At 42.7% G+C, this 26985-nt stretch overlaps 2 protein-coding genes across 4 annotated transcripts in view; one reads left to right on the top strand and one right to left on the bottom strand.

The window, feature by feature from the left end:
* The window catches only part of LOC106808569 (fermitin family homolog 2-like), a 49210-nt gene extending 36672 nt beyond the window's left edge, over positions 1 to 12538 (bottom strand). For both annotated transcript variants that reach the window (XM_014811334.1, XM_014811341.1), the window contains exons 1-2: positions 12202 to 12538; positions 9951 to 10148 (exon numbers count right to left, since the gene is read on the bottom strand). In XM_014811334.1, coding sequence (XP_014666820.1) covers positions 9951 to 10089 — 139 coding nt within the window. In that variant the 5' untranslated portion in view covers positions 10090 to 10148; positions 12202 to 12538. The remainder of the gene's footprint in view (positions 1 to 9950; positions 10149 to 12201) is intronic.
* A 2409-nt stretch (positions 12539 to 14947) lies between these two features.
* On the top strand, positions 14948 to 21712 carry LOC106808584 (BTB/POZ domain-containing protein 6-B-like). 2 transcript variants are annotated; one of them, XM_014811353.1, is made up of 6 exons: positions 14948 to 15087; positions 17947 to 18135; positions 18379 to 18506; positions 19032 to 19179; positions 19541 to 19742; positions 20205 to 21712. In XM_014811353.1, the coding sequence occupies exons 2-6, from the start codon at positions 17951 to 17953 to the stop codon at positions 21033 to 21035; spliced, it is 1494 nt and encodes a 497-aa protein (XP_014666839.1). In that variant the 5' UTR covers positions 14948 to 15087; positions 17947 to 17950; the 3' UTR covers positions 21036 to 21712. The 2 variants fall into 2 exon arrangements, with proteins under 2 accessions (XP_014666839.1, XP_014666849.1); XM_014811363.1 differs by lacking the exon at positions 14948 to 15087 and adding an exon at positions 15194 to 15279.
* The last annotated feature ends 5273 nt before the right edge of the window (positions 21713 to 26985 follow it).

The following is a 26985-nucleotide window of genomic DNA, read 5'->3' as shown; positions in this document are numbered from 1 at the left end:
GAGAGAGAGAGAGAGAGAGAGAGAGAGAGAGAGAGAGAGAGAGAGAGCGCGAGAGAGAGAGACAGATAGACAGGAACACAGGCACGCAACGCCAACCCTGTCCTACATACATCACGTTAAACGTAGGACTATATCTAATTAAATACCATTATCGAAAAAGTACATATATACTATTTTTGACCTTTTACCTCTCTATATAGATACAATTTTGCATGTGGATCCGAATAAACATTCAGAGGTGGGCGTCATACAGTCTAATATATGCTCCACGTCACGTACTCCTGATATATACATATATCATATTCGCAAGTACAAATGTTTGCGTGCAAAAGATATTTGGCTGCCTTCAGACAGCCACGTCTGGCCACGTTCGTTGCGGTTGCTTATACTAGCTGAATAAGACAACGAACTTCTCAGCTGCTGTAAGTCGATGTTGAAAGATTCTGTTGTGGGCTTGACAATTTATTGTATCACGTCATCAGAAAGACAAGACACTCTTAAGTCCTCCGGGTACAATTAGATAATCTCCTTCTCAGAACTGCACATCCTGTCTAATTGCATTATTCTCGAACAAACCACGTCTGATATCTATCAGGAACAGGTTATTGTTTAAAGAACATAACGAAACGGTTGTAAGTGAGCTAGGCCGCTGAATTTAAAACGAATGTCAATTGACAACATCTCAATTTGCACGAGCATGCGTAGATATAGTGTCGGTGGCTTTGCCGGTGTATCATGGACACCGTTATCTGCAGTAATATATATCTGAGGTACACATTGTATGTGTCACAACAAACACAGGTAAGTGCAGGTGGTAATATCATATAGAGATCGTTGACTCACGCCTTACACAGTTACATGGGAAGGTGCTTTCGCACTCGATAGCGGCGTATGTAGCAGCTTTACCAAGCTTTGCAGCCAAATATATAAAAGCTTTCGCGCCACATCGGCACATATCAGGTAATTATCATGGCAGACAGTTGCGCAGTAAACTTTGTGATTGTTTCAACGCAACTAATCGCTTTCTTTTGAAGGTTTTACAGAATTTTTAATGGTTGTAAGAATTACTTAACCAACATCGTCCCAATAAGGGGGCATACGCGCCAAATACGATGAGATATAGGGACATAATGAATATATAACATAGATGTGCCAGGAACGGTACGTATGTTCGGGAACGGGAAGTCATGTACAGTTTTCATGCAGTGGCAACATGCATGCGACTGGAATACAGCCATGCCACATTGAGTGAGTAACCTCATACTCGAACGGTGAACAGAAATGAACCAAGGAAAATATTGCCAGTAAAAATAGAGATATGTCACAAGCGCGCTAAAGAGCGTGCAACCTGGTTTTAATAGAGTTCAGCCGACGTTTAGTCTGTCCCAGACGAGTTTTACTCACTGCAGGCATTACTCCGCAGCGATCAGGTTGATTTCCAACCGCTTATACAGGGAGTCAGTCAATAAAGCGATGACAGAATTCTTCACATGAAGTAAAATTGAAAATGGGGGTGAACCTAAAGGTGACGAATGGATAGCGTGTCAGCGAGAGCTTGACGTGACTTGAGCACTATATGTAGAAGCCCGTATTCAACGTGGTGACCGTTCCAGTGTTATATAACGAACCGCCACCCACGCACTTCAGGGGCCCACTAGCATGTGCATGTTAATGAGCTCGATCTTTACATCATGATGAAAGTATGTATAGAAAATAAATACTAGTCATTTCACTCCGAATTCTTTACGTTGACTCAAATAACGGTACATTCGCTTATATACGCGTTGCTATTGAAACATGTCAGTCCCCTGCAATGTTCAGAATTCACCGAATACTGCCATTCTATGCCATTCACATGCGATGACTGACAGCCAACAATACGTTATATTTCTTTTAATATTAACCAAATCGCACTCTCGTGGCAAAAAAGGTTACCGCTGGAACCAAAATTAATAGCAACTGCCTGAGAAACCGCAATTAATACCTGTGGCACGCAATTCACAAGATCGAGACACCGCTTCAGTTTTTATTACTCAGGAGAGATCTGCTGTATGGCAATCATTGTGAGTTTTCTTGGAAGTCGCCGAGTAAAAACGTAGACGTGCTGCAGTAGCGTGCGTGACTGATGTCGCGCGCTATTTGAAAGGAAACCTACTAGATGACAGTGGTTGACAGTCCGTCTCACTCACTAGACGTATCGTACAATACATAAAAGAGTAACTATATGAAGATACGCGAACATTTATACACCGGTCTATATAATTAACCATATATCGTTTGATTCATTAAATACTGTACATATCAAACTGTCACCATTATCATCGTCACCCTCATCATTCCAACCCACACACACTTATACATTCCACTAACGCTCGCAAATCTCTGTCACAAGCCACGGCATCTTTGCCGTTGAGACAATCTCCTCCTTCCTGGCTCCCACGCACAGTAAGAAAAGTAATAAGAGTAATAAGAAAAACAGCGGAGACGTCATGGTAACATTATGATTAATCCTCTCCATGCTATTAAAATTAGTCTGCATGTTCCACTCTAAGCTCTCTGGCTCCAACATTGCACGAGGCTATTAAAATAATTGCGCTGTTAATATTTAATGTCGACAGAAGCGCGTTCCGTGGAGCGACGTGGAATGCACATATGCAATGCGCGAGCATTTAAAGATTTCTAAAGAGCACTACGTCATATTCAATTTCGACGCCACTGAACACATAATACAAGCGAGCAGTACTGTAAAGGAAAAGCATAGCAGCATCCCAACTTTAATGTCATTAATGTCGTGATATAAAAGAGATATAAAGGGGGTGGGGCGAATCGATATAAATTAGATACCAAGGGGGGTTAGATATATGAAATAGATATTAAGGGGGGGGTAATATAACGATATAAAATAGCTATTAAACTTGCGCGCCTTGGCTGCGCGAGCAAGCGAAATACAGAGCGGGGGCATGTTCGCTTCGTTTCGCTGGACTTTGCTGGGCTTCGTTGCTCGAGCAAGCAAAATTGAGACTGGGGTAGTGGGGTATGTTCGCTTCGTTTCGCTGGACTTCTCTGGACTTCGTTGCTCGAGCAAGCAAAATTAAGATGAACTACTTAGATGAGAGATATGTTCGCTTCGTTTCGTTCGCCTTCGCTGCGCGAGCAAACGAAATATAAAGTGGGGGCATATTTCGCTTCGTTTTGCTGGACTTCGCTGGACTTTGCTGCTCGAGCACACGAAATACAGAGTGGGGGCATGTTCGCTTCGTTTTGCTGGACTTCGCTGGACTTTGCTGCTCGAGCACACGAAATACAGAGTGGGGGCATGTTCGCTTTGTTTCGCTTGACTTCGATGGACTTCGTTGCTCGAGCAAGCAAAATCGAAACGAGACCCAGTCTCAATTTTGCTTGCTTCACCAGCGAAGTCCAGCGAAACAAAGCGAACATGCCCCAGTCTCAATTTTGCTTGCTCGACCAGCGAAGTCCAGCGAAGTCCAGCGAAACGAAACAAACATACCCCAGTCTAATTTTTGCTCGCCCGACCAGCTAAGTCCAGCGAAGTCCAGCGAAACGAAGCGAACATGCCCCTGCTCTGTATTTCGTTTCCTCGCGCAGCGAAGCGAACATGCCCCTAATAGCGACATTCGCCGTAATTATAATAGGCCGTATCTCAACGAACGTACTGACACCCGCTTAGAGTCAGAGCTCTGGCATTACGCTACGCGTTAATGTACGCTACCTTATTTGTTACACATCAGTTTCCTTCTCCACGATTTCCATCAGCTGCAGCCTCATAATAATATAACGTAATTAACAAGATATTATAACTCTTCCGCGCCGAAAGGGGAAAACGGTGCAATTTCTATACAGTGCAACAGTTGCACATGTGTCGTGCACTTTTGCTTCCTGTATTGTATAACCGAATGAATAACTGGTCTAAAACACCCCAAAAAAGCCAGCCTGAACGGAGTCGTTGTCATATAACAGTGATGTCAACTCTATACTGCAAACATTAGAGGGTATACAACTTGTACACCCACTTACTGTGCAAAACTTTGCTGATTGATTGAATTGCGAGCGAATTGAGTGGCGAGGCAACCCGGTACTACTACTGCTGCGGCAGAAAGCTTCTGCAAGCCTGCCTGATGTCAGATATCACATTACCCGTACCACATGCTGCTGCTGCGGTACTACCGATCTCTCTGCCATATTTAGCCGGCGCTGTACATGTTATGCTAGGGCTCTCCCACTTTCTTGGCCACGCGCACACACTGGCCGGTATAGCGGGTCAAAGAGCAGAGTCATTTTGAGTGACAGAGGGAGAGGAGGCAAGTGCACGCTTTTTGCGAGACAGGAAAAATCTGTCGACGTTTTATACACCTGATGTGGGACAACATCGAAAAATGACAATATTTTGGCGTACGTCCCCAACGTCAGGCACTTGACCTGCAAATGTGGTGACAAACAACCGGGGTGGGGTGGGGTGGGGGTGGGGGTGGGGGTGACATATGTTATTCTACACGTACATTCTACTGTACATTCTGCATGGATCAGCGCAGCTCCGTCAATGTTGACCGACACGTTATATGACAACAGCGAGATCAGCACCCTGACCCACGGACACTTGGCCCGTTTCAATAATAAAATGTATGGTAATGTAATGGTAAATTAACACAAATCGAATTTACTACCAAAGTCTTAATTATGTATCGCCTATATCGGCAAATAATTCCACGCAACGGCGGCAACGAACGGCCGCGCAACTTCCGCGAAAATTCCGAAACCGCGAAAATTCCGCGCAACGAACGGCAAAAAATGCCGTTCAACTGCTCCTCCTGCAACATAGTCTCACCGCATGCACGCCGCTGTGCACAAACCAACAGAAAGAAAGAGTGAGTAGGTAAATATTAAGACTACTGGTAGTAAACACAATTTGTTTTTATTACTAACCATCATTTTAGTATTGTAACGGCCAAAGCGGCCAAACAATTGCACTTATAGAGCGGGTTGTACGTGGGCTGACAATTGCTTTTACTGCGTTGTCCGCAAAGCAGCAACTTTTCTGCGGAGAGCCGTCGTAAACCGAAAACAGCTAAAATGACGATGCGTCGGGTAATCAAAACATCGCTAATCTAGCTGTTTATTATCAGTTTTACATTCCCAGCGGCAAAATTACCTTCGTTCCCACGATCAGCTCGTTGTGCGAGCCGCCTGCGCCAGAACCCGCAAGTTTATGCGCGCTAGCTCACGAACCAACCACAACCATGTGCCGTTGCTGCTGGAACCCCACCTCGCTGAGACATATAGTGTGATGTTATTACGGCAGATGGCTCGATCTCCTCTTATAGCTACGGTACCAAAACTTCTCGCTAAGAAATAAACGTGGATTTTCGCACTGACACTGCATGTGCGTTATGTTTACGACTGATCGCGCAGTCTACAGGGAGTAGAAATTACATTGATCAAATGCATTGTATCAGGAGTTAATGAGACAAAGTTCGTCTCCTGATTGTATCAGAGCTCAAGTGAAGTACAAGTGAAGTACTAAAAAAAACGCCGAAAACGGTCTCTGTGGCTTATACAAACTAGACAGAGGGCACTCAAAGAGAGTGCATACCTCCGCGAGCGTGTAACATGCTGGCATAAACAGCTGGCTCGCTGCTGGCTGCTGCTGACTGGACGCCCTAAAGCGAGCTGCTGCTGACTGGACGCCCTAAGGCGAGCTGCTGCTGACTGGACGCCCTAAGGCGAGCTGGTGCTGAATCGATCGCGCCAACGCGTGTAACATGTATACATGTGTATAACAGCTGGCTCGCTGCTGGCTACACACACACACACGAACACACACACGAGAGCGATTACATTACCTCCCTGCAACTCCGTTGCGCGGAGGTAATAACGTTCAATATCAATTCGACCCCCTTCCCCGCTCGCGCGCGTGCGCGCGTGCGTGTGTGTGCGTGCGTGTGTGTGTGTGCGTGCGTGTGTGTGTGTGTGTGCGTGCGTGCGTGCGTGCGTGCGTGCGTGCGTGCGTGCGTGCGTGCGTGCGTGCGTGTGTGTGTGTGTGCGTGCGTGTGTGTGTGTGTGTGCGTGCGTGCGTGCGTGCGTGCGTGCGTGCGTGCGTGCGTGCGTGCGTGCGTGCGTGCGTGCGTGCGTGTGTGTGTGTGTGTGTGTGAATAATACTCGGTATAATGTGTGTGTAATATCACTCTATACGCGCACGCGTCCCAGATATGGGGATATCTGTGACATTCCTTTCTCACATGTAACGGCGCCGATACTACGCGCGCTGTCAGTGGAAGACGACGGTAGCTGATTCATTGTTTTCTGTCAGAGACGCGGTTTCGTGTTTCCAACTGGCCGCGGTCGTCTGAGACGCTATCATGATCAATGGTGGCGCCAATCGACGTCAAAGGACACGACGGTTGTATTTGTGAGCTAGCCGAGTGATACTTGGACGCGGTGTGAGCGTGTTAGATGATTTCGTGTTCGATGGAGTGGGATTCTCATACATGCATGCATGCACACACGCACCGCTCTCGATTATCACCAAAATTCAATTAATTATTAATATGCAATTACTAATAGGAGTTTTTTTCACTTGCGATATTATTCTTGACTCGATACCACGGTTTTACAGACTAAGGATTCTCATAATATCGCGTCTCTATATGGTTTGCCAGCTTCATACGGAGCCAGTATTTATAATGATTTATGAAACCCAACGCACAAGAGAGCTGTGCGTGTTTTGATTAGAATGCTCGGCGTGATTATAAATTTCATTAGCTGATGTGAAACGGGGAATGAGCGCATAAACACCAAATTTAAATTATAATTGTGCAATATTTGTGCAATCAAACATTTAAACTTCACAAGCAATTATGCTGCTAATAATACCAGAGGGAAATCGTACTATTATCGGATTATACATTATTACAAACGCGAGGAAAAACGAAGCACGCAATACGTGGAATGTCAGTGCAAGGTCAAGGCCGTTCAACCGATTCCGTAAATGCGTCGATGTTTAATGCCAGCAGTGCAGATAAACCACTCTGGCAACGCAGTTATGAGTGCAGCATCACAGCCTAGCATGTTCCTTTATTAAATGACGCACGTTCCGCTTATAGCGGCATTAGCCTCATGAGAATGGCTAAAGCCACGGGCATACACGCACGATTTACCTTACTGAATCCCAGCTCCAAACATCAAAATGTCAGCGGCCTAATTTGTTTTAGTGCTATTTACGTCGCCAGGGTATGCAAAGAGAATATATATTTCTTGACAAACTACATGTTGGACGGGTAAATGCATTCTATGACGGTCCGGCACAGCTAGGGCTTCACCAGTTGGGCACAAACAGCACCGGGTAGATTGCAAGGCAACCTAGGTAACAATGGACATTGGAACATTTAAAAAACAGCGTATATCCTAAATTTCAACAAAACAAAATCGGATTTTAATTAATTCAATGCTTTAAAAAATCGTTATCATCAAAATGCGTTTTGATGTTGATATGCTGTTTGAGAATAGCTACTTTATGAATACTGGCAGTTTCACAGTGAGGCACTGCAAATCGTGTCCAACCAAATTATGATGTAGAATCAAGTTGCAAGTGCTTGACGCATGGCATGACGTAACTGTGTTCCCATTACAAGTGCCTGACACATGTTCAGTAGGACATCTCTACAAAAGCACAATCCAAACCGGGTTCACTAGATTTTAGGTACTCGACATCAGGAACCTGCATATATGACATGACGAAATTTTTCCTGTAAAGCCAGGGCCAACCCGGTTCTGCTATAAGCTTGAAGCCCAGCACGTGCCATTCAATAAAACACACGTACCCCACCCATCGACAAACATAGTTGTAGTGGATACACACACACTGGGATGATACACATGCATTTCGCATCTAAAATTAGATCTCAGGGAAGCAGCGTACGCGTGAGTTCACTGGCACAGTATATGTGCGGGTGCGAATGTACAGTGAAGCCATTGCTACGATAGGGAACTGAAGCTATACAGAGCCTGCCAGTCTTATTAGGCCGCTTAGGAATGGCGATTACTACAAGACAAACAACATCTATTTAGTAGTCACCATGCTCAGAAAACCATACATGTGCCTTTACACCGACCCCCATTTCAGCAAAAATCTACCACCAAATCTGTCAGCATGCCATATAGAGCTTACACATATGATACACTGGTATATTCGCCAAGAACATGTTTAACTCGCAAGGCAATCTTGAATCAAACATCGAGTAGGCTGGTGTAGAATCCATAAGCTGATGTGTTGAAATGAGACCACGATGTATCACGCGCCACCATTTTGTTATTTTCTGCAGGGCTTACTCTCTACAACCCACTTAAAGAGTCGAGCAGCAGTAAAATCTACCTTGTTCATCGCAAAGAAAATGGTCAAGAAGCCGTTATAAGTTTCGCCTGTTCGCGTGCGCACAGTAATGATGGTAACACCAGCAAAAATAGGATTCGATCATAATTGTGTAAAAACGAGTCTGCCAGCTGCTGCGATTTCTAATAAACTTTTATGCGTAGCTATCGGTCTATCAGACTATGCAATGAGGGAAGGAAGACTAGAGAACGAAGAAGACTGCAGCGTTTACGGCGCCATCGTGTTTAACAGAATTGTGATAACTCAACAAATATTAACGGCATTGAATTAAAATATTATCAGGGTTAATAATTACAAATTTGTCATTATTAACCCCTGATATTATTGAATGCATACATATACATAATTATCATGGTATGAATATTTCAAATATGGTATGATTATCATCATTATTAGGAACGGACGCACTCATACACGAACATCTCCTTCCACATACTCGGCACACATTTATAAGATGATGCCCCAATTATATGGGGTCATACATGATTACACACAATTTAGTTCATAACAGTAATTGGGCTCTCTTCCATCAACGCATATCAGTAGAGCATCGGTACGTAGTAACACATGGCAGCAAGAGGCGGCATGTGCGAGCTGTCTGATCGCGTTCCGGTGGTGTGACATGTGTGAGCTTGTAGGACATCACAGTTCCAAACTACACCAACAATATATTTTGGATGGTTACACAGAAAACACGACCATTACACCATCCAACTTCTATACTAGTATATAAGTTTCCACACAAACATTACTAATATATACGTTTTAACGAATCCGAACTTATTTTTCTTGTTTTCTAATAAACATTGCCTAATTTTTCTGGGTTGACACATGCGACATATGTTTAGCAATAGAAGAGAGTTATGCTATTAGTTAGTATAGCATAAATCATAAAGGCAACACTCTCAAGCTATTACCAAGTTTCATGAATTTATCTGCAGCAAGAAAATTTGCTAAACGTGCAGAAGAATGTACAGGGGAAATATAGGATGCATAAGAAACAACGTAATTTTACAACCAGAATATATGATGAATGCACACACAGAATGGCAATTAAGTTCACGACTATCACTATAAAAAAAATTGTCTACGTCTGGTGGGTGCGTAAGCTGTTTTGCTTTCAATGAAACTACAGGTACTTTCAGTCATCTGGCAATTCTGTGACTTCCCATGGAATATTTTAACCATGTGAGAGTTCTATTGGAACAACTGGTGTCAGCAAGCATTATTATTGAGTGTGACAAACTGACACACGTGCTCAAGTTCAAATTAAAATTATAATAAAAATTGAATCTAGTCTTTGGTAAAGAAACTGGAAGGTGTACAATGGTTCTCAATCTGTGTGTAAATTCCCAAAGTGAAGACCAAAACAACATTGCAACCAAACCCCATAAGGCAGAATATTGTGCCACTAGCCAATGAAACATAATTGGCTTAATCCTTTACCTTAGCCAGCAGAAACTAGCTGCAGAACTTTAAGAGTATATATCACGCTATGGGTTAAACTGACTAAAAGATCTCAGCAAGGGAAAAAGTAGCGGCTCACCTAGTTCCTCCACGAGTCGCAGCATCACTCCACCCACGTGGACATCACCGGTCACGCGCAATGTCCGAGTAATGTCCAGGTCTGTGATGTGGATGGTCAGCTGCCAGCTGCCATCGATCACCATCCCATCGGACATCATCTTGCCGGCGTCTGTTTGATGCTAGGTGTTTACTAGCCCTCGATTGCCAGCCTCCCGATCTTAGGGTGAAATATAATTTCCCATTAGTTAAATGACATATGCAGGCAGTTCTGCATCATGTATGTTCATGCCTAGTGATTATTGTATATTTGATACGATCCCAGCCTATGCTAGTCTAATAGATGTCATCCTGAAACATAATACATTGCAGAATGTGATAATTTTTCTTAATCATATTCATAGGTCAGACCACAGGCCCTTGGAGGCTCAAGTTTCAAGAAGAGTAAAAGAGCGAAGCCGCTTCGCTCTTTTACTCTTCTTGAAACTTGAGCCTCCAAGGGCCTGTGGTCAGACATATGAACATGGAATTAAATAGATAACTGACGAGATGTTGCTGGCATGCTTGCTGGCCACCTGGAATGAACTCTTTACTGAGAAGCAATATGGACCACAACAAAGTATATATAGGTAGTGTGTAACTAGGGACACCATCTCATCCCATGTTGGCTAATGGCTACATATGACGCTGTGGCCTGTGCGGCGGCACGCCAACGTGTGTCTTAGAAGCAGAATTTACTCACGATTCATTGATTGCTTGCACTTGAAATCATATGTCATACATATCTTGTTGGGCAAAGTGCATGAGGGCACATTATACGATCAAGAATATTATTTGTGGTAAATAGATAAGCTATCAATTTCTAACGTGATAGTCAAACTATATTAGGGCAGTAAAAATACAATAAAGTAATTGGTGTCTCGCGTTGATTAAATTCACAATGACAGATCAACACTACGGGTTCCAGTAGCCCGACAAGGCTGTGCGACTGATTGTCTATAGACCATTCTTAATTATTATTCATGACCTGGGGTCACGCACGAAAACGAGGCTAAGCTAAGCAACTTTGTAAACAATGGCTGCTCAGGCAGGCACGCACAGAGGGGGTACACGCACGTACACGCAGATACACGCACGTACACGCGGGTACACGGAGATACACGCACGTACACGCGGGTACACGGAGATACACACACTTACATGCGGGTACACGCACGTACATGCAGGTACATGCAGATACACGCACGTACACGCGGGTACACTGAGATACACGCACGAACACGCGGGTACACGCACGTACACGCGGGTACACGCACGTACACGCGGTACACGGAGTACACGCACGTACACGCACGTACACGTGGGTACACGCACGTACACGCGGATACACGCACGTACACGCATGTACACGCGGGTACACGCACGTACACGCGGGTGCACGCACGTAGCTAAGCCTCGTTTTCGTGCGATGACCCCAAGTCATGAATAATCATTAAGAATGGTCTATACAGAAGTCTGACTAGGGTCTTCTAACCCTAGCAGGGAAAAAATTTCTATTTTTCCACGAGAGCTCTTTTTCAAGTGTGTGAAAAAATAGCTCTTGTCCAGATAATTTTACGCGCGAGCTATTCTTGAGCCTCACGCGCGAGCGATTTCGGAGGTTTGAAGAGCGAATCGCTCATTGTTCCCGTGTATTTTTTCGAAGTGGCTATATGCCCGGCAGCCGGGCACGGTCTTCGATTTCCTAAAACGCTGTGGCTATATGTCCGGCAAGCCGGCCCACGTCTTCGTTTTCCTAACATGCCGGCCAGTTCCTAACCCTAACTTCTTAACCCTAACCCTAACCAAAACCTAACTCTAACCCTAACCGAACCCTACCTTAACCTAATCCAACCCTAACCCTTGTTTTACTGAGACTAACACTAAAGCAAATTACAAACTGCCGCGGCATTTTAGGGCAATCGAGACCGTGCCCGGCCAGCCGTCAGATAATGCGGCCTGCCGGCAGCTATAGCCACTCTGTTTCCTAAATGCCGCGGACAGTTTTAATTTTCGGTGATTCCTCAAGTAAACAGGAGGGTTAGGGTTAGGGTGCCGGCTGCCGGGCATATAGCCACAGCGGTATTTTTTACCCTGACGTTACCCTAGCAAGAACGTTTCTTGGAGCTACGGGTTCCAGCAGAAAGGGTTTTCAATCTACTATTAACTACAGCCTTGTTTAGTCTGTGTTGTGAGAACGCTGAAACATACATTACTGAACATATATTGCTCACCTGTGCAGCTTTTGTCTTATCGGTGACTCTAGGGTTGCCTTCTTCTAATCGCACAACGACTGTCCAAATAGATGAACACATGTGCACGGGGAACAAAATGTACACTGTACTGTATACATTGATGCACCTCGTTCAATCGTGAAAGGTTGATCTTTCGCTAGCACTTTTCAAGTTTACGCAGTATTTCCCGTTAATATTAATGAAGCTGGCTGTTCTGACTACAATAGTTGATCACACAGGCATGCCAGTATCCCTGATAATTGTGGTAACTTCAATAATACAACACAAATACAAAATACAAAACGACGCGGTTCCACAGATCCGAGGCCCCAGTAAACAGAGTAGAGCAGCTACCGCGCCACCTGTCGGGATAATGTTGCATGAAAACGGGAACATAACGAGAATTCATCCTTGATTTATAGATATATGATCAATAGATATTGATAGACTCCTATATACAGGCCCGTAGCCAGGGGGTGGGTTTCGGGGGGTTCGAACGAACCTCCCTCCTCCAGAGCCCCCCTCCCCCAAACAAAAAATTTTTGTTTTTGTAAATTTGCCAAGAATTTACCTAGGTCGCTCCATTTTTGTTGCTAATAATTGCCAAAATTCCCATCGTGCGGGAGGGTGAACAGTGAAACACCCCCTCCCAGCCCTCCCCCCGCTCGGTCGCTAGGCCTCCCTCGCCTGCGTCGCTTCGCGACCCGCCAGGGGCGTGTACAGGGGGGTCCAGCACGGGAGTCCGGAACCCCCCTTGCTCGCGCAGAAAACGCATCTGAGGGGGTGTATTTTAAAAAATTTCTGCGGGAGGCCCCTCAGACCCCCCCTTCGCGTGCTCTCAACTTTGGGTTACGGTTAGACCCCCCTGGGCTACAAATCTGTACACGCCCCTGCGAGCAAATATGCCAACATTGAAAACGAACCCCCCAATATAAAGCTGGCTACGGGCGCTGTATATATATATATCAGGAGTTAAATATATATATATATATATATATATATATATATATTATATATATACATATACATAACAGTATACATATACTATATTACATATACATTATACATATACATATACGTATACGTATACGTATACGTATACGTATACGTATACGTATACATATACATATACGTATACATATACATATCAGTATATGTATAACGTGATGCATATACATATATATGAATCAAAGAGCCTAATAATACCTAAATAATAAGGTATTATTAGTCTTGATATAAACATATACATATACAACAATATACATATACATATACATATAATACATATACATATACATATATACATATGACCTAACATAATACATATTACATTATACATCTTATGCATATACAACGTTATGCTATTAATGTACATTCAGCAAGTTGCTGATTTATCTTGAATTATATGCTTAAAAGCGTTAGGCGGTGCACCCGAACTTGCGATCGCGCCGGAACTCTTTGCTGACAATAAGTATTAACAACTTCACACTTATTCCGCCCAAAACGCGTGCCCTTGCAACATTTGGCCTAAGCTAACTGAACTGAACCTAACTTTGATGTTAGGTGAATTCATAAAAATTTCTTATCAAAAACAAATTACTCAGTAGAGCCACATGGAATTGCATCTGGGTCTGTTCGTTGAGAACATACCAAAGCAATACTGCAACATGCCAGCCGTTTTGCCACATATTCGCTCCGCGAATAAGTGCCAGAATTATGCAAATTATTGCCACTGTAAGCACGCATTCATACACCTAACAACCATCTGTACTTGAGAAATTCGTCCTATTCGCCTGAGTGATTGTGCCTGCTAATAGATATCTTCATTCAGGCCAAGTGAGTTTGCGCAATAACGGGGACAAAACTGTCAAGTATTATTCCAGCTAAGTTTCCGCGTTCCGAGCCACGCGTAGTTCCGCGCTGGGTTCCGGTTCCCGGCCAGCGAACTTAACAAGTTAGATTCCACGTGCACCCTATAAAAGGTAATATAATAATTAGATAATAATATCTGTTTATATTATATAGATCGGTGATACGTTCCCTGACTCCGGCCAGAGATTTTGCGAGAATATCTCTCTCTCTCTCACACACACACACACACACACACACGCGCGCGCGCGCGCATTCCCCCCCCCCTACACACACACACTTACACGCACGCACGCACGCACGCACGCACGCACGCACGCACGCACGCGCACACACACGCGCGCGCACACACACACACGCCCACGTACACATATATTGCTGATACATTTATATATCGTGACTGATAGACTATAATTAGCTCGTAGCATAGAACATTATCTAGATTACCATGCATCGATCTAAATAATATAGAAACGCCAGGATTTATTTTGATCCTGAGGAGAAGTATTTGCTATCAATTTTAAAAGATTTTAGTTTGTTTTCTTTTTAAATTTTGGCTTTATTTGTAATTTTGGTTTACTTTGTAACCTGTATATATATATATATATATATATATTTATACGCGAGTGTGTGCAGGCGCGCATGCCTGCGAACGTTCGTGGGTGCGAGCTTGCGAGCGTGCGTGCGCACGCGTTTCCTATATCATATGATATATAGATATGGCATGTATACAAATATATAATCTATATAAGTAAAACTTAATGTATACGGAAATTTTAAGCTATTATACTAGTAGTAGCTGTTAGCAGACTGTGAACAAAAATAATTTGAACAAAATGTAGATTAATGTAAATATTTACGGGGAGATGGCGCTGTTAGTTAAGATGGCTGAAGATAATACAATCTAAAGTATAAACCTATTTTGTGAAGTAAAATTCAGGATGCTACCCTAAAACGTTGTGTGATGTTTAGTGAACTGCTATCATAGGCCGGAGATATCAGTATTTTGTTAGCGAGGTATATTATTTAATAATATAACTTATAAATCGTGAAAGTTGGCACAGTTTATTTTAGATTTACAATAGTGAATAACATTACAAATACAATGATTCATGTCAAGAAAAGTCACACTCAATACAATGCCAATGCCAATGGCAATGGGTCAATAGTCAATAGCAGTTTTACCACCAGGCACCACCTCGTAATCTCGTAAGGATTAGTTTTTGAAATCCAAGCGACTATATTGAAGACGGAGTGTGACGACGAGTTGATTAAGTCGATACAACCGTAACAACGTTGATCACTTTGATAACTTGTAGTTGTACTTTTAGTTTTAGTTGTAGTTGTAGTTGTACTGTAGACTAGTAGTAGTAGTAGTACTAGTACTAGTAGTAGTAGGCTAACGCTGAGAGGGTCTATGTCCCCAGGGTACTGCCGGAACCCTGGTACTATCTAATATGCTGGACCGTACCTCGCCTACTCCACTAACGAGTCTAGGGAGTCGCCTACGCCTACTCCCTAACTCTAAGCCTAATTCTAACCCTAACCTTAACCCTAACCCTAACCATATCAAATTGTTACCAGGGTACCAACACTTGCCATGCATTATCAGCCTCTGAAATATTTTTTATCAATGTTATTCTGTATTAAAAGATGTGAATGGCACTGATTATGCAAAACTTCATCAGAACATAAAATAGTAAACTTGTAATGTTTGTTTTCTATTGTGCATGTCGTGTTCCCATTGACGCTGCCATGGTCTATGTCTCCCTGGGTACTGCCGGAACGTACCCTGGTACTATCTAATATGCCGGACCGTACCTCGCCTACTCCACTAACGAGTCTAGGGAGTCTCTACGCCTACTCCCTAACCCTAACCCTAACCCTAACCCTAACCCTAACCATGACCATATCAGTAGTTACCAGGGTACGTTCCGGCAGTACCCAGGGAGACATAGACCCTATCAGCCCCACTGACCAATGAAAACATCGCTAGTCCGTGGCAATGCGTTGAAATTACGAATGCAGTTTCTGTTCTGACAACAAACATAACAAGGTTACTATATCTGGCCACAAAACATTAACCATATTTGTATATGGAAGGTTCTCTATCTACCATCAGGTACAATATCGTTCCATGTTACAGTAATACTCTGTAATGCTTTTCAGAAAATAATGTTATGGCAAAATCACATTCTTCTACTGAATTCTGTTAACTTATTGGTGGACAATTACCTATGGAATATCTTTCAGCTAAGAGAAGGCGATATAAATACACTGCAAAAATTCTTAAAACATTAAATTATTTAAATATTCAAGGGTGTAATACAGTATTGGGATAACACTAGGACAGAAAGAGAGTTCAGAATTAAAATAACTAGATGGGAGGTGGAGAGATAGGATTGCCAGCTGGCTCGTTCATTACATTATCATCGTCAGAGTTTTGGGTGTTTCAAGCCCTGACTTTCATGCACAAAATTTATCTAAAGTTCGTTGCTGATCTTCTCTTTGTACAGCTCACTGTAGCTATAACCTGCGTTCATCGTGAACTGCTATTGGAATAATAATGGGTACAGTGGGGGACTGAATGCCGGAACACCTACATTTAAATATTACACATTTACAATGCACATATAGGTCAAACTGCCAAATGCGATAGCGTTACATTCCACGTATCAAAGAAAACATGCATCCCATGTTGGATGTTGGTTGCATATTTATTACATACATTTCATTTATGCTGATTAGCCATACCATTTTGAGTAAAATAACCCACTCAATCTTGTGACATATTCCCTAAGAGCAGATTTGTTTCATTTTCCGAGTTTAAAGCCACAATATGCGCATCTACACGCTAATTTCTCCAGTACTAGACTTCGTGTCATGCATAATCATACTACCTTATGACAAAATAAACTGTAGTTCCTCCCATTTCACTGCGTGTTGTCTTATAAAATGTATTTGGAAATACCTCCAATGTTGTTCAAATTCTCCGATGTTGTTGACACTTTCGCGTTGCTCTGCCAAGCAACCGTACTGCGGGTATAGCAAAGATTTCTACGGCCTGTGTGCGTTTTTCGCTCGTACGCTGCTAGCGCAATGACATATTATCGTTTGCGATATCAAGCCTAAAATCAATACGTTATTCTCAGAGTTTATTACGCTGCCTATTATTACTTTCCCAATAGCCATTGATGTTACATACACTGCAGTTCACAATACTACAACTATCTTAAAATGTAAACGACTATATTCTCTGCTCAACACCCGTAGCAACATGTGACGTCACCTAACCGATTTGGGGCGAAATTGCTTGGCAAACTTGCGGATTAATGTTACACTAATTGTTGCATATTGCAGGGTATCACTGTACTGTGATTGTGAGTTCTCGATTTGTAACCACGTTTTTCCCTTAATAAATTCTGAGCTAACCACAGTTTCCCTGATGTAAAAGTAAACACATTGCCAAATAATGTAACACCCTGTATATTAGCCATAGTTTGATTATTTCTATGATTTTGCACTTGTAGTCGATCAAATAATTGCCATTTGATTTAGGACACTGAGTTTATTGCAAAAGCTGCAAAGGTCGTGTTATTTTTCAAATTTAGTCGGACAGCTACTAGTTTTTAATAGGCGTGAATCCAATACCATACCTTCTGGATCCTCACATCGAGAATGCTGGGCATTGCTTTGTAAGAAGCTAAGATTTGTGTATAAGATTAGAAAGATATCTAGATGAATCCGAGGTTATGATTGTGTTACAGTGTACTCAACATTGAGCTTGGCTCTGGCTTGCATTGCAACCAGCGGTATGTAATGAACACACATGTTGACTGTATTCATGCTCATGTGCATATATTTACACGATTACAGGCATATGGAAGCAATGCGGGTTGCAAACATCTCTGCAGACATGTCGGGTAATGCAGTCATGCTCAGCGCTTCAGAAAACGAAGAGGATAACAACATTGAACAAGATGTTGACAACATACTAGAGAGCGCTTCTGCTGCCATGGTCACAGCTCCTGCACCACAGCCACTGTGTCCAAAACCTGCTGTCCAGTAAGATTCATGCTTACTCCTGCTTATGGTTTTCTATTGCTTAAAATATTACAACTTATCAATAATTAAATCATTTGTTCTTCGGCATTTACCAGTTGGTACCAAGAACCTATATTTATTATGAACACAGCAAACCCCTGAGTCAATTATAGTACACTAGTAGAGAAATAGTATGCAAAAGATTTACGGCACAATTATTTTAAATGCGTACAACTTTATAACATGCTCACATATGAAATGCAGGTCGATTACTATGAACCAACTGAGTGATTCAAGCTGGCAGTCAATGAAGTCTAGTATACGCGAACGCAACAATGTCATGTACAACAATGAGCTCATGGCTGACATCTACTTCATCGTCGGATCAAAAGGTAAGTTTGAGCTGGCTGTGCTTGTGTCAGGCATGGATAGGACTATTAGAAAAATCGGGCTAGCATTCAGTTTTGCAATGTCGGCAGAGGAACTACAGCAAATCTGACAGAATTTAGTTATTGCAAAAGTATTGAGGTTTTACAACAACATAATTAGCCTATAAAAAGACAATGAGCAGGAGAGCGAATTTATGTTAATACTCTGTTCCATCTTTGTAAGAGTATTTTTGCTGTGTGATGATTAACCAATGTGACATAAACCAACCTTGCTGTTTCAAGCCAGACCCGTGCACTGTTTCGGTTAAAAACCTATGCAGCATTTTTGTGAAGACCCTTCTATGTTAATATTGCACGTTTATTTCCAATTTGTGTACACCATGGTAAGTCGAACCATTGTCATCATGTCAGATGTTGGTCGCCCCTACCAAACATATTTTAAGGCGGTGGTAAATAGCAATTATATTAGCTAGCGATTATATTACTGCCCTATTACCCCTGCTTCATCGCAAAGTTTTTCCTTGGCAGGTCAGACACAGAGGATTCCTGCTCACAAGTATGTGCTCGCTACAGGGAGCTCTGTATTCTATGCCATGTTCTATGGACCCCTGGCTGAGGACCGGCAGGAGGTAGCAATTCCTGACGTTGAACCCGCAGCATTTCTTGCCATGTTGAGGTGTGTACTGGATTATTGCCAAGAAATGAATAACATTAGTTATCAGCATCATCTCTAATGTATCCAACATTATTGTCATTATCACTCAATCAAACGGTTTGTGGCGCACGTGGCATTGTACACACATGCACAGTGAATCAACAGGATATGTACAGGGTACAAATTTTCTTGTTACACGTTATTATTTCTATCACTGATGTGGTACTATATAATTATTTCATAGTATAGTAGGTATGAATGGAATATAATTAATAAATGGTTCTGTAGAAAAATGAATTTCAAATGCAAATTTTTAAGCATATTGTAGATTTTATGTCTGTTGGCAGTGTATCCGTTTACGTGTTGATGATTTTCATTGCAGGTATCTGTATACGGATGAGATAGAACTTGAGGCAGACACTGTACTGGCTACTCTGTATGCAGCAAAGAAGTACATCCTGCCTTATCTCGCGGGGGCCTGTGTCAAATTCCTAGAGACGAGTTTGACTGCGAAAAATGCCTGCCTATTGCTGAGTCAGAGTCGGTTGTTTGAGGAACCAGAACTCATGGAGCGGTGTTGGCAGGTAGGTGTATACAGTGTGGCCTACTGATTGTTTGCTGCAGGGGTGGGGGAAACCTGTTTCTAGGGAAATGCTACAGACCTTCATAGTGAGAGAGTCATCTTCCTACAATGACCCTATCCACATACGGTGGCACAGGATCAACAGTGGAAGCTTTTGTTACTGTTTCTGACATGCATTTTTTTATTGTATATTATAAATGCAGTTTCTCATGTACAGCATTGTTTTATCATCTCATTATGTAGAACTTTTTTTTTCACTATTTCTCATGCACAAAACCTTTCCATTTCTCACACTTTTCGCAACATTTTTAAAACCGTTACTCGCGCGCGGCGTTTTCTACCGTTTCTCGTGTACCATCGTCTCTCATACCATTTTTCGTCGTTACTCACGTGAGGCTTTTTTATCGTTTCTCGTACGCGGCATTTTTTAATCGTTACTCGCGTCTTTTCGACCGCTCCTCAGGTGATTGACGCGCAGGCGGAGAAGGCGATCGAGTCGGACGGCTTCACGGAGATCGACTACCACACGCTGGAGACGGTGCTCAGCCGCGAGACGCTCAACGCCAGCGAGCTGTCCATCTACAACGCGGCCGTGCGCTGGGCCGCGCACGAGTGCGGGCGCCGCGAGCTTCCGCCGAGCGCCGAGAACAAGCGCGCGGCGCTGCAGCGCGCGTTCCACCTCATCCGCGTGCCCGTCATCGCGCTGACCGACTACGCGGACGACGTCGTCGGCTCGGGCATGCTCACGCTGCGCGAGGCCACCGACGTCTTCCTCTACCACACAGCGACGCGCAAGCCGGCGATCGACTTCCCGACGTGCGCGCGCGACGGCCTCAAGCCGCGCTGGTGCCGCCGCTTCCAGTCGTCGGCGTACCGCACGAACCAGTGGCGCTACCGCGGCCGCTGCGACAGCATCCAGTTTGCGGTGGACGCGCGCGTGTTCGTCGCCGGCTTCGGGCTGTACGGCTCGAGCAACGGCTCGGCGGCGTACACCGTGCGGCTGGAGCTGAAGCGCGCCGGCGGCATGCTCGCCGAGAACAGCACGCACTTCTTCTCGGACGGCTCGAGCAACCCGTTCGCCGTCTACCTCGACCATCCGGTGCAGATCGAGCCGGACCAGTTCTACACGGCGAGCGTAGTTCTCGACGGCACCGAGCTCAGCTACTTCGGGCAGGAGGGCATGAGCGAGGTGACGTGCCACGGCGTCGCCTTCCAGTTCCAGTGCTCGTCGGAGAGCACCAACGGCACGGGCGTGCAGGGCGGACAGATACCCGAGATCATATTCTACGCCTGACGACGCTGCCGCGGCGTGTGCGCGCGGGAGCGAGGGGTCGGCGGTGGCTCGTGAAGGTGTTGGTTGTGGGGCGCGATGGCCTCGCGTTAGCTCGAGTACGTCGGCGTTCTGTTATTTGTGCTGATAGCGTGGGAATTTTAGCCCTCGATTTATAAAACTCTCGTTTCCTTTGGATACGCAAAAAATCACGTGTAAATTATATGTTCCTTATTTTATAGTAAAGCTACTTGCAGGCAAGGATGGTTTATACTGGTTGTAATGGAAAGTTGAAAAGGGCGTCTGTATTATGTTATTGTCCGTGATATCAAATGACTATTGAGTAGATTAGGTAGCGATATCACGATGATAAGAGTAATATAAAACCTAATATTTTTTAAACTAGAATTTGGTAATATAAAGTTATAGAAGTCTTGTATCTCAAAGGTATGCAATGCATACACATGAAAATCTGTATAGTGAATGATTTACAGTAAGTTATTGGTAAACGTTGCTGAGAATATGGCTTGTTTTAAGTGGCCGAATTTCATCAGTTTTTGAGTGTTAAAAAACTAAAAATCAATGTCTTTGGGATTCACTCCACAAAATCTCATCTGATATTTATAAAAACATTTTAAGAATTCCAAGTAAATAACGTTGGCCAGTACATGAAAATAGAAAAGCATTAGGTTCTATCAAAACGTTTCTATGAAACCTCATTGATTTAAAATATAAAAAATGTGTCATCTGTTGTGGATGTTCACATATCCGGTCATGTTTTGATCATGTAAAGACAGACACAATACCTCCTCCCCACCAATGGAATGATTCTATGTGGGCATTTGAACAACAAACAAAGTTATTTTTATGTTCAGTGATGTGGCCATACAGTTACGGCCACCACATCACAATGGGAACAATGATGGCGCTATCGTCCATCAAATCCTACAGTTGGATATTATTTTAGTGTATGTAGATATGTAGATATGTGTGTGTGTGTGTGTGCGTGCGTGCATGCGTGCGTGCGTGCGTGCGTGCGTGTCGGTGTGAGGTGCGTGCGGGCGAATGGGGTGTGTGATGTATCCCTCGTGCGTGCGTGTGTGTATATGTATATATATATATATTTCAGCATTCATTCCTCCGTAGAAAAGAAGAATGATAAGTGTCGTGTATTACAGCACCATTTATCATACTAAAGTGTTGTGAATTCTTTGGCAGTCTGTAGATGATTTCATAGATCTTGGTTATTTTATCAAAATATACATAAGTAAATCTGTGAATACAAGTAATAGTTTAAGTTGTAAAAGTATAGCTTTTATTTGGGTATATGATATGATTTTGTGTTGAAAACTGTTTTATGCAGATCGAAAACTAAATTATTATATTTTAGAAGTAGAACATTTAATATGAAATCTTTATGTGCGCATGCATGATTGTACGAGAAATATTAATATTTTCATAGATGATATAATATGTAGATTGTTGAGAAATTTCATTATAACTGAAATTATTTAATCAAGATGACAACGCGCTTTACTTTTTTAGCTCATCTGACTAGTGCAGATGGGCAGATTGTAGATCGCACGATTCGGTGCGTGCGGTCCGTCCGTCCGTCGGCCCGGCCGTCCGTCCGTCAACGCTTCGGGCACAAATTCTTAACCGCTCGACGTACGCGTCACGTTATTCGGCACTTCAAGGGGATTCAAACGATGTTGGGATGTCGAAGCTGGGGTCAAAGGTCACAGGTCAAGAGTGGTAAAGAAGGGGGAACATTCACTCCTTAACTTAGGTATAGGAGAAATGCAGAATTGCGCACAAATCTAACGGCGTCGACCTAGGCTCGTGATAGTCGGGTGTTTAGGCATCATGGTAGGACGAAGCACACTGCTGCCGAATTGGAGGTCACGGTCAAAGGGTCAATGGGCACTAGGGCAGATTTTAGACTTTCTTTTTTTTTTGGGGACATGGTCTGACGGCAGCGATTGAAAGAACGTTTTGTTTCAGCGTGACCTAGCTTTTTTGGCTTTATTAAAGACATGAAATGTCCCTTCTGCTGACATGCGAAGGAGTAAGTGTCGGATAAACCTTTTTGACCCTCACAAGGAGGCGTTACTGGAATTTGTTTACTGTCTGTGTAGAAAGAATTTGATGCCGGGTTTGCTAGGGTAGATCTATTACATGCCTGGATGTCGAGGCTACATGTCACAGTGAATTTAAAAGCCGAATTTGGTTGAAGAAGGCTTTATGGCTCCTTAATCTTATAATTTCTATGGGGTCTCGGTCGAGCGGCGTGTGGGTGGTGTCGGCGCTCGACGGATCAATTAGTCGTCTCACATGATACCTAAATCGAGTAACTGTGGAGCACACCAACTAGCATGGTTCTGGGGTGGTGGGCGGTGTGTGGAGTATTCTGTACTGTCAGTATTTTACATGTAACGTATGCCATGCCAGTGCATGGTCTGGTTGGTGTGTAGTTTTGCCTGCGCTTAAATTAGTTACGGACTGCAGCTCTCTATTGCAGCTGTAGGCTCTGCGGTAGGTAAATGGATGCGTGCTTACCTATTCTGTCGTTGCAACTAGTTGTTTGCTACTACGTACGATGGGAGCTTCCCATCTTTATCTGAAGACACTTAAAACCCGCGGCCATGCTCGTGGCGAAACTTTCATAACGATCCGCAACGAAACATTCCTTTGAGAAGGCTTCGTGATACTATCCCGTGCGGCATTCCACTGTTTCGCGCTTGTATGTGAACACATTTGGGACTTACAGGGTTTACTAGAATCCCACCACTCCACCACAGAGTCACCGCAGTAGACGTTAGATGAGCGCTGTCGCTCCGCGGCACTTGTTAATGATTTGCTATAATTTAATGCTCGTTCTGGTGCACGAGTGTTTAGTGTACACATGTATATAGATATGGGTGAGGAGTCAAACTTAGGAGCTGCCGTAGGATTAGATGAAGTCGGACCACACAGACATAGTGAGAAGTATCTTATTGCTAAATGTTGTAAGCGGTTTTGCACATTTAAAAAAATTGTTTTTTGGAAACTTTAAAGTGAAACTGTAGCTATTGTCACACACGCGCACGCACAGTCACGAACGCGCACGCACAGTCACGAACGCGCGCGCAGGTACGTACACGGGTATTCGCCAGTGATCCCATCGTCTCATTCACCGTCACATTCATAACGGGAGCGTAAAAGTGCAAGCAATAATTATAATTAATAACTAATTCACCAATCACTTATCATATATTTCTATTATTTTCATGAGGAAATAGTCCCCTTCTAGAACTGCCATGCTTCATCCCACATCTAAGAGGGCGTTCTCATGCTATAGACCGAGAAGGTAGATTTCGGCCTCTCTACATAATAAGACCAACATCATAGCGCAGTTTGGTAATTTAATCAGGCAGTTTCCGAGAACCGTTCATTCAGCAAACGTTTTTCTATACGTGCTTTCTGAAGATGACTTTCAAAATTATGACGCGGGTATAATAGTTATTTATCGATTTCCAGCCAGTGACCTATACATAGTGGCAAGCAATGTGCCCTCCTGTGATACAGTACAGGACGGCTCGTGGGACTGAATAACTATTTATTAAAATGTGTTTTTTCGGAAAAACGCTAACACAAACCTTTTTGCACCTGTCAAATATTTAATACAACATCGCGAATCAATTATGACTCGCGGTCTTTTACGTGTTACAGCGAGGCGCTATACATAGATGCGAGCATTTTGCGCTCTTTAATTCGAATACAGATAGTCCAATATCTCTGCATGATTCTTCACCAAGCATTTCACACAAAACTTGCATAAATTTAAAAGTAAATGAATACTTTAACACGTAGCACGTAGTATAGCACTTTAACGCGTAGTAGAATCGAGTAAATCTCTTGTGATCGTCTGGAGGTTACGCATTTGGTGTTATTATGTACGGTAAGTTCAGTAAGAGATATATGATATGCACCGGTAGATAGACCTTTCTCCCAAACAGCGTCGCATTACGTCGGCTGTAGGACCTACTGGGAGATGAGCGAATTTTAAGTGAAATTAGTATCTAAAATTTAAAATGTATTTAAAAACTTGGTGAATTATTAGAGAAGTTACGTGATCCTACGTAACAAAATCCAGTCGGATTTTTAAAACTTGGAAAAAACGCAATGACTTACGCGGTCTGATCAGTAAATTCAAAACCACGAATCAATTCATTTCCAATTTAGTAACGAAAAACCTGTCAGATTATTTATGTGAACGAAAATCAATAGTGTGGTGCAGAAAGAAACGTATCAGCTTGATAAAAACGCAAACCAAAATTTATAAAACTAACGCATGCATGCATTATATATTTGTGGTTATATACCGTGAAACCCTTGCCGGTATTCTCGTGTGCGTTTCAGTGTGAAGTGGATCAACTTTGTGAACGTTCTATCTTTCTTTGTGAAGCATTTTACAAATAATTATTTAAATTGTAATTTAATTATTGATATAACATGTAAGTTAGTATATGTATACATATGAATAACCGGGCAACATATGCATCATACACCGGCGGGCAGAACTGTCACTTTTATTATGGTACACTCTTTGTCTATAGGCCTACATGAGGACCTCATGAGCACCTTTACATAAACGCAACCATTCCATAACCATGTAAGAACACGCGGTGCGGATATAATTAAATTTACAATGCAGTGAAATACGCGATACAAGTTGTACGTGAGCACAAATCTGTGAGGTGAGAATGCGCAAGAAGACGCTATAATGCATAAAGAATTTAAATGCGGCTAGATCGTCGCTGACTAGCATATCATTCTGCGCAATTTCAGAGCATACGGCATGATGTTATTTAACGATTCCCACCGATATTGTTATTGCGGCGATTGACCTCTCTGTTCCAGGCGTTTATTGCGACCCTCAGTATCTACTAATTACTATTACTGAGTGGATTACGGGTGCTCGCCTATAACATTAACATTTCCTAACAATGTTCTACATGCATTCTTCTAAATACATTCTGTATTCCTTCCGCATTACTACCGATACTACTTTACCAGCGGCACTTGGCTTTGATCATAGATATCATCAGGAGTTAATAAAGACAAACATTTCTCTTTCAAACTAATTTTTTAACTCTTTTGAAACAAATTTGTCTTCATTAACTCCTGATATCATATATACATACACAGCTTCGTGTGCGCGATTCCTGCCACTAGATGTCACTGAAATCACTTGAGGCGAAGCTCGAATCTCATAGCCGCTAGTTAGAATAAAAGGACAGTTGCGGATGAAAGTAACACTTCTCTGTCTATTTCCACTGACATACACTATTGAAAATACTAAACAAACGAGCTACTTCGCACCAATTAATTTCTCGCCATTTTATAAATGACGGTTAAAAAATTGTGTTATCTATTTCGACTGCAATCGAGGGATTGACATGTCCACAACGTACGTTGAGACATTTCTCTGACTTGATCGGATGATAGATTTTCACTAAATCCATTTACAGCGCATTTCTAGTTCAACCGTATTGATTTAAATTCGAAAATTTGGCGCAATTAATTGCAGTCATGATTATATTCATGTTACTGAAAATCGTGCAAATGTTGCGGTAAATATGTTAGACTATTATATAATATATCAAGAGTACATAATATAGAGAATCTCTATTATGTACTCTTGAATATATGCAGCCGGCGCATGATACGCTGATATCAGGATCATTCGGTGGATGATAACGGAAGCAACGATGTTAACAATTAGCGATCCTGTTGTCACATGAAGTGTTATCGTTCGCATTATCAGGCGGTTGCCTGGATCAATAAATCAATAATATAAGAAAATAATAAATAAAACTATATGAATTAAACATGTCAAGGGCCTCTATAGAGTAGGAAGACTTGTGTACTTTTAATATATAAATATATATACTATACAAAAAAAACTTCAGTGATACGCGGCCTGAGTGTG

The sequence above is a fragment of the Priapulus caudatus genome, unplaced genomic scaffold (genome assembly GCF_000485595.1).
Source record: "Priapulus caudatus unplaced genomic scaffold, Priapulus_caudatus-5.0.1 Scaffold13, whole genome shotgun sequence".
NCBI classification, from domain to species: Eukaryota; Metazoa; Priapulida; class Priapulimorpha; order Priapulimorphida; family Priapulidae; genus Priapulus; species Priapulus caudatus.
This window is presented reverse-complemented; position numbering and strand designations above follow the sequence as displayed.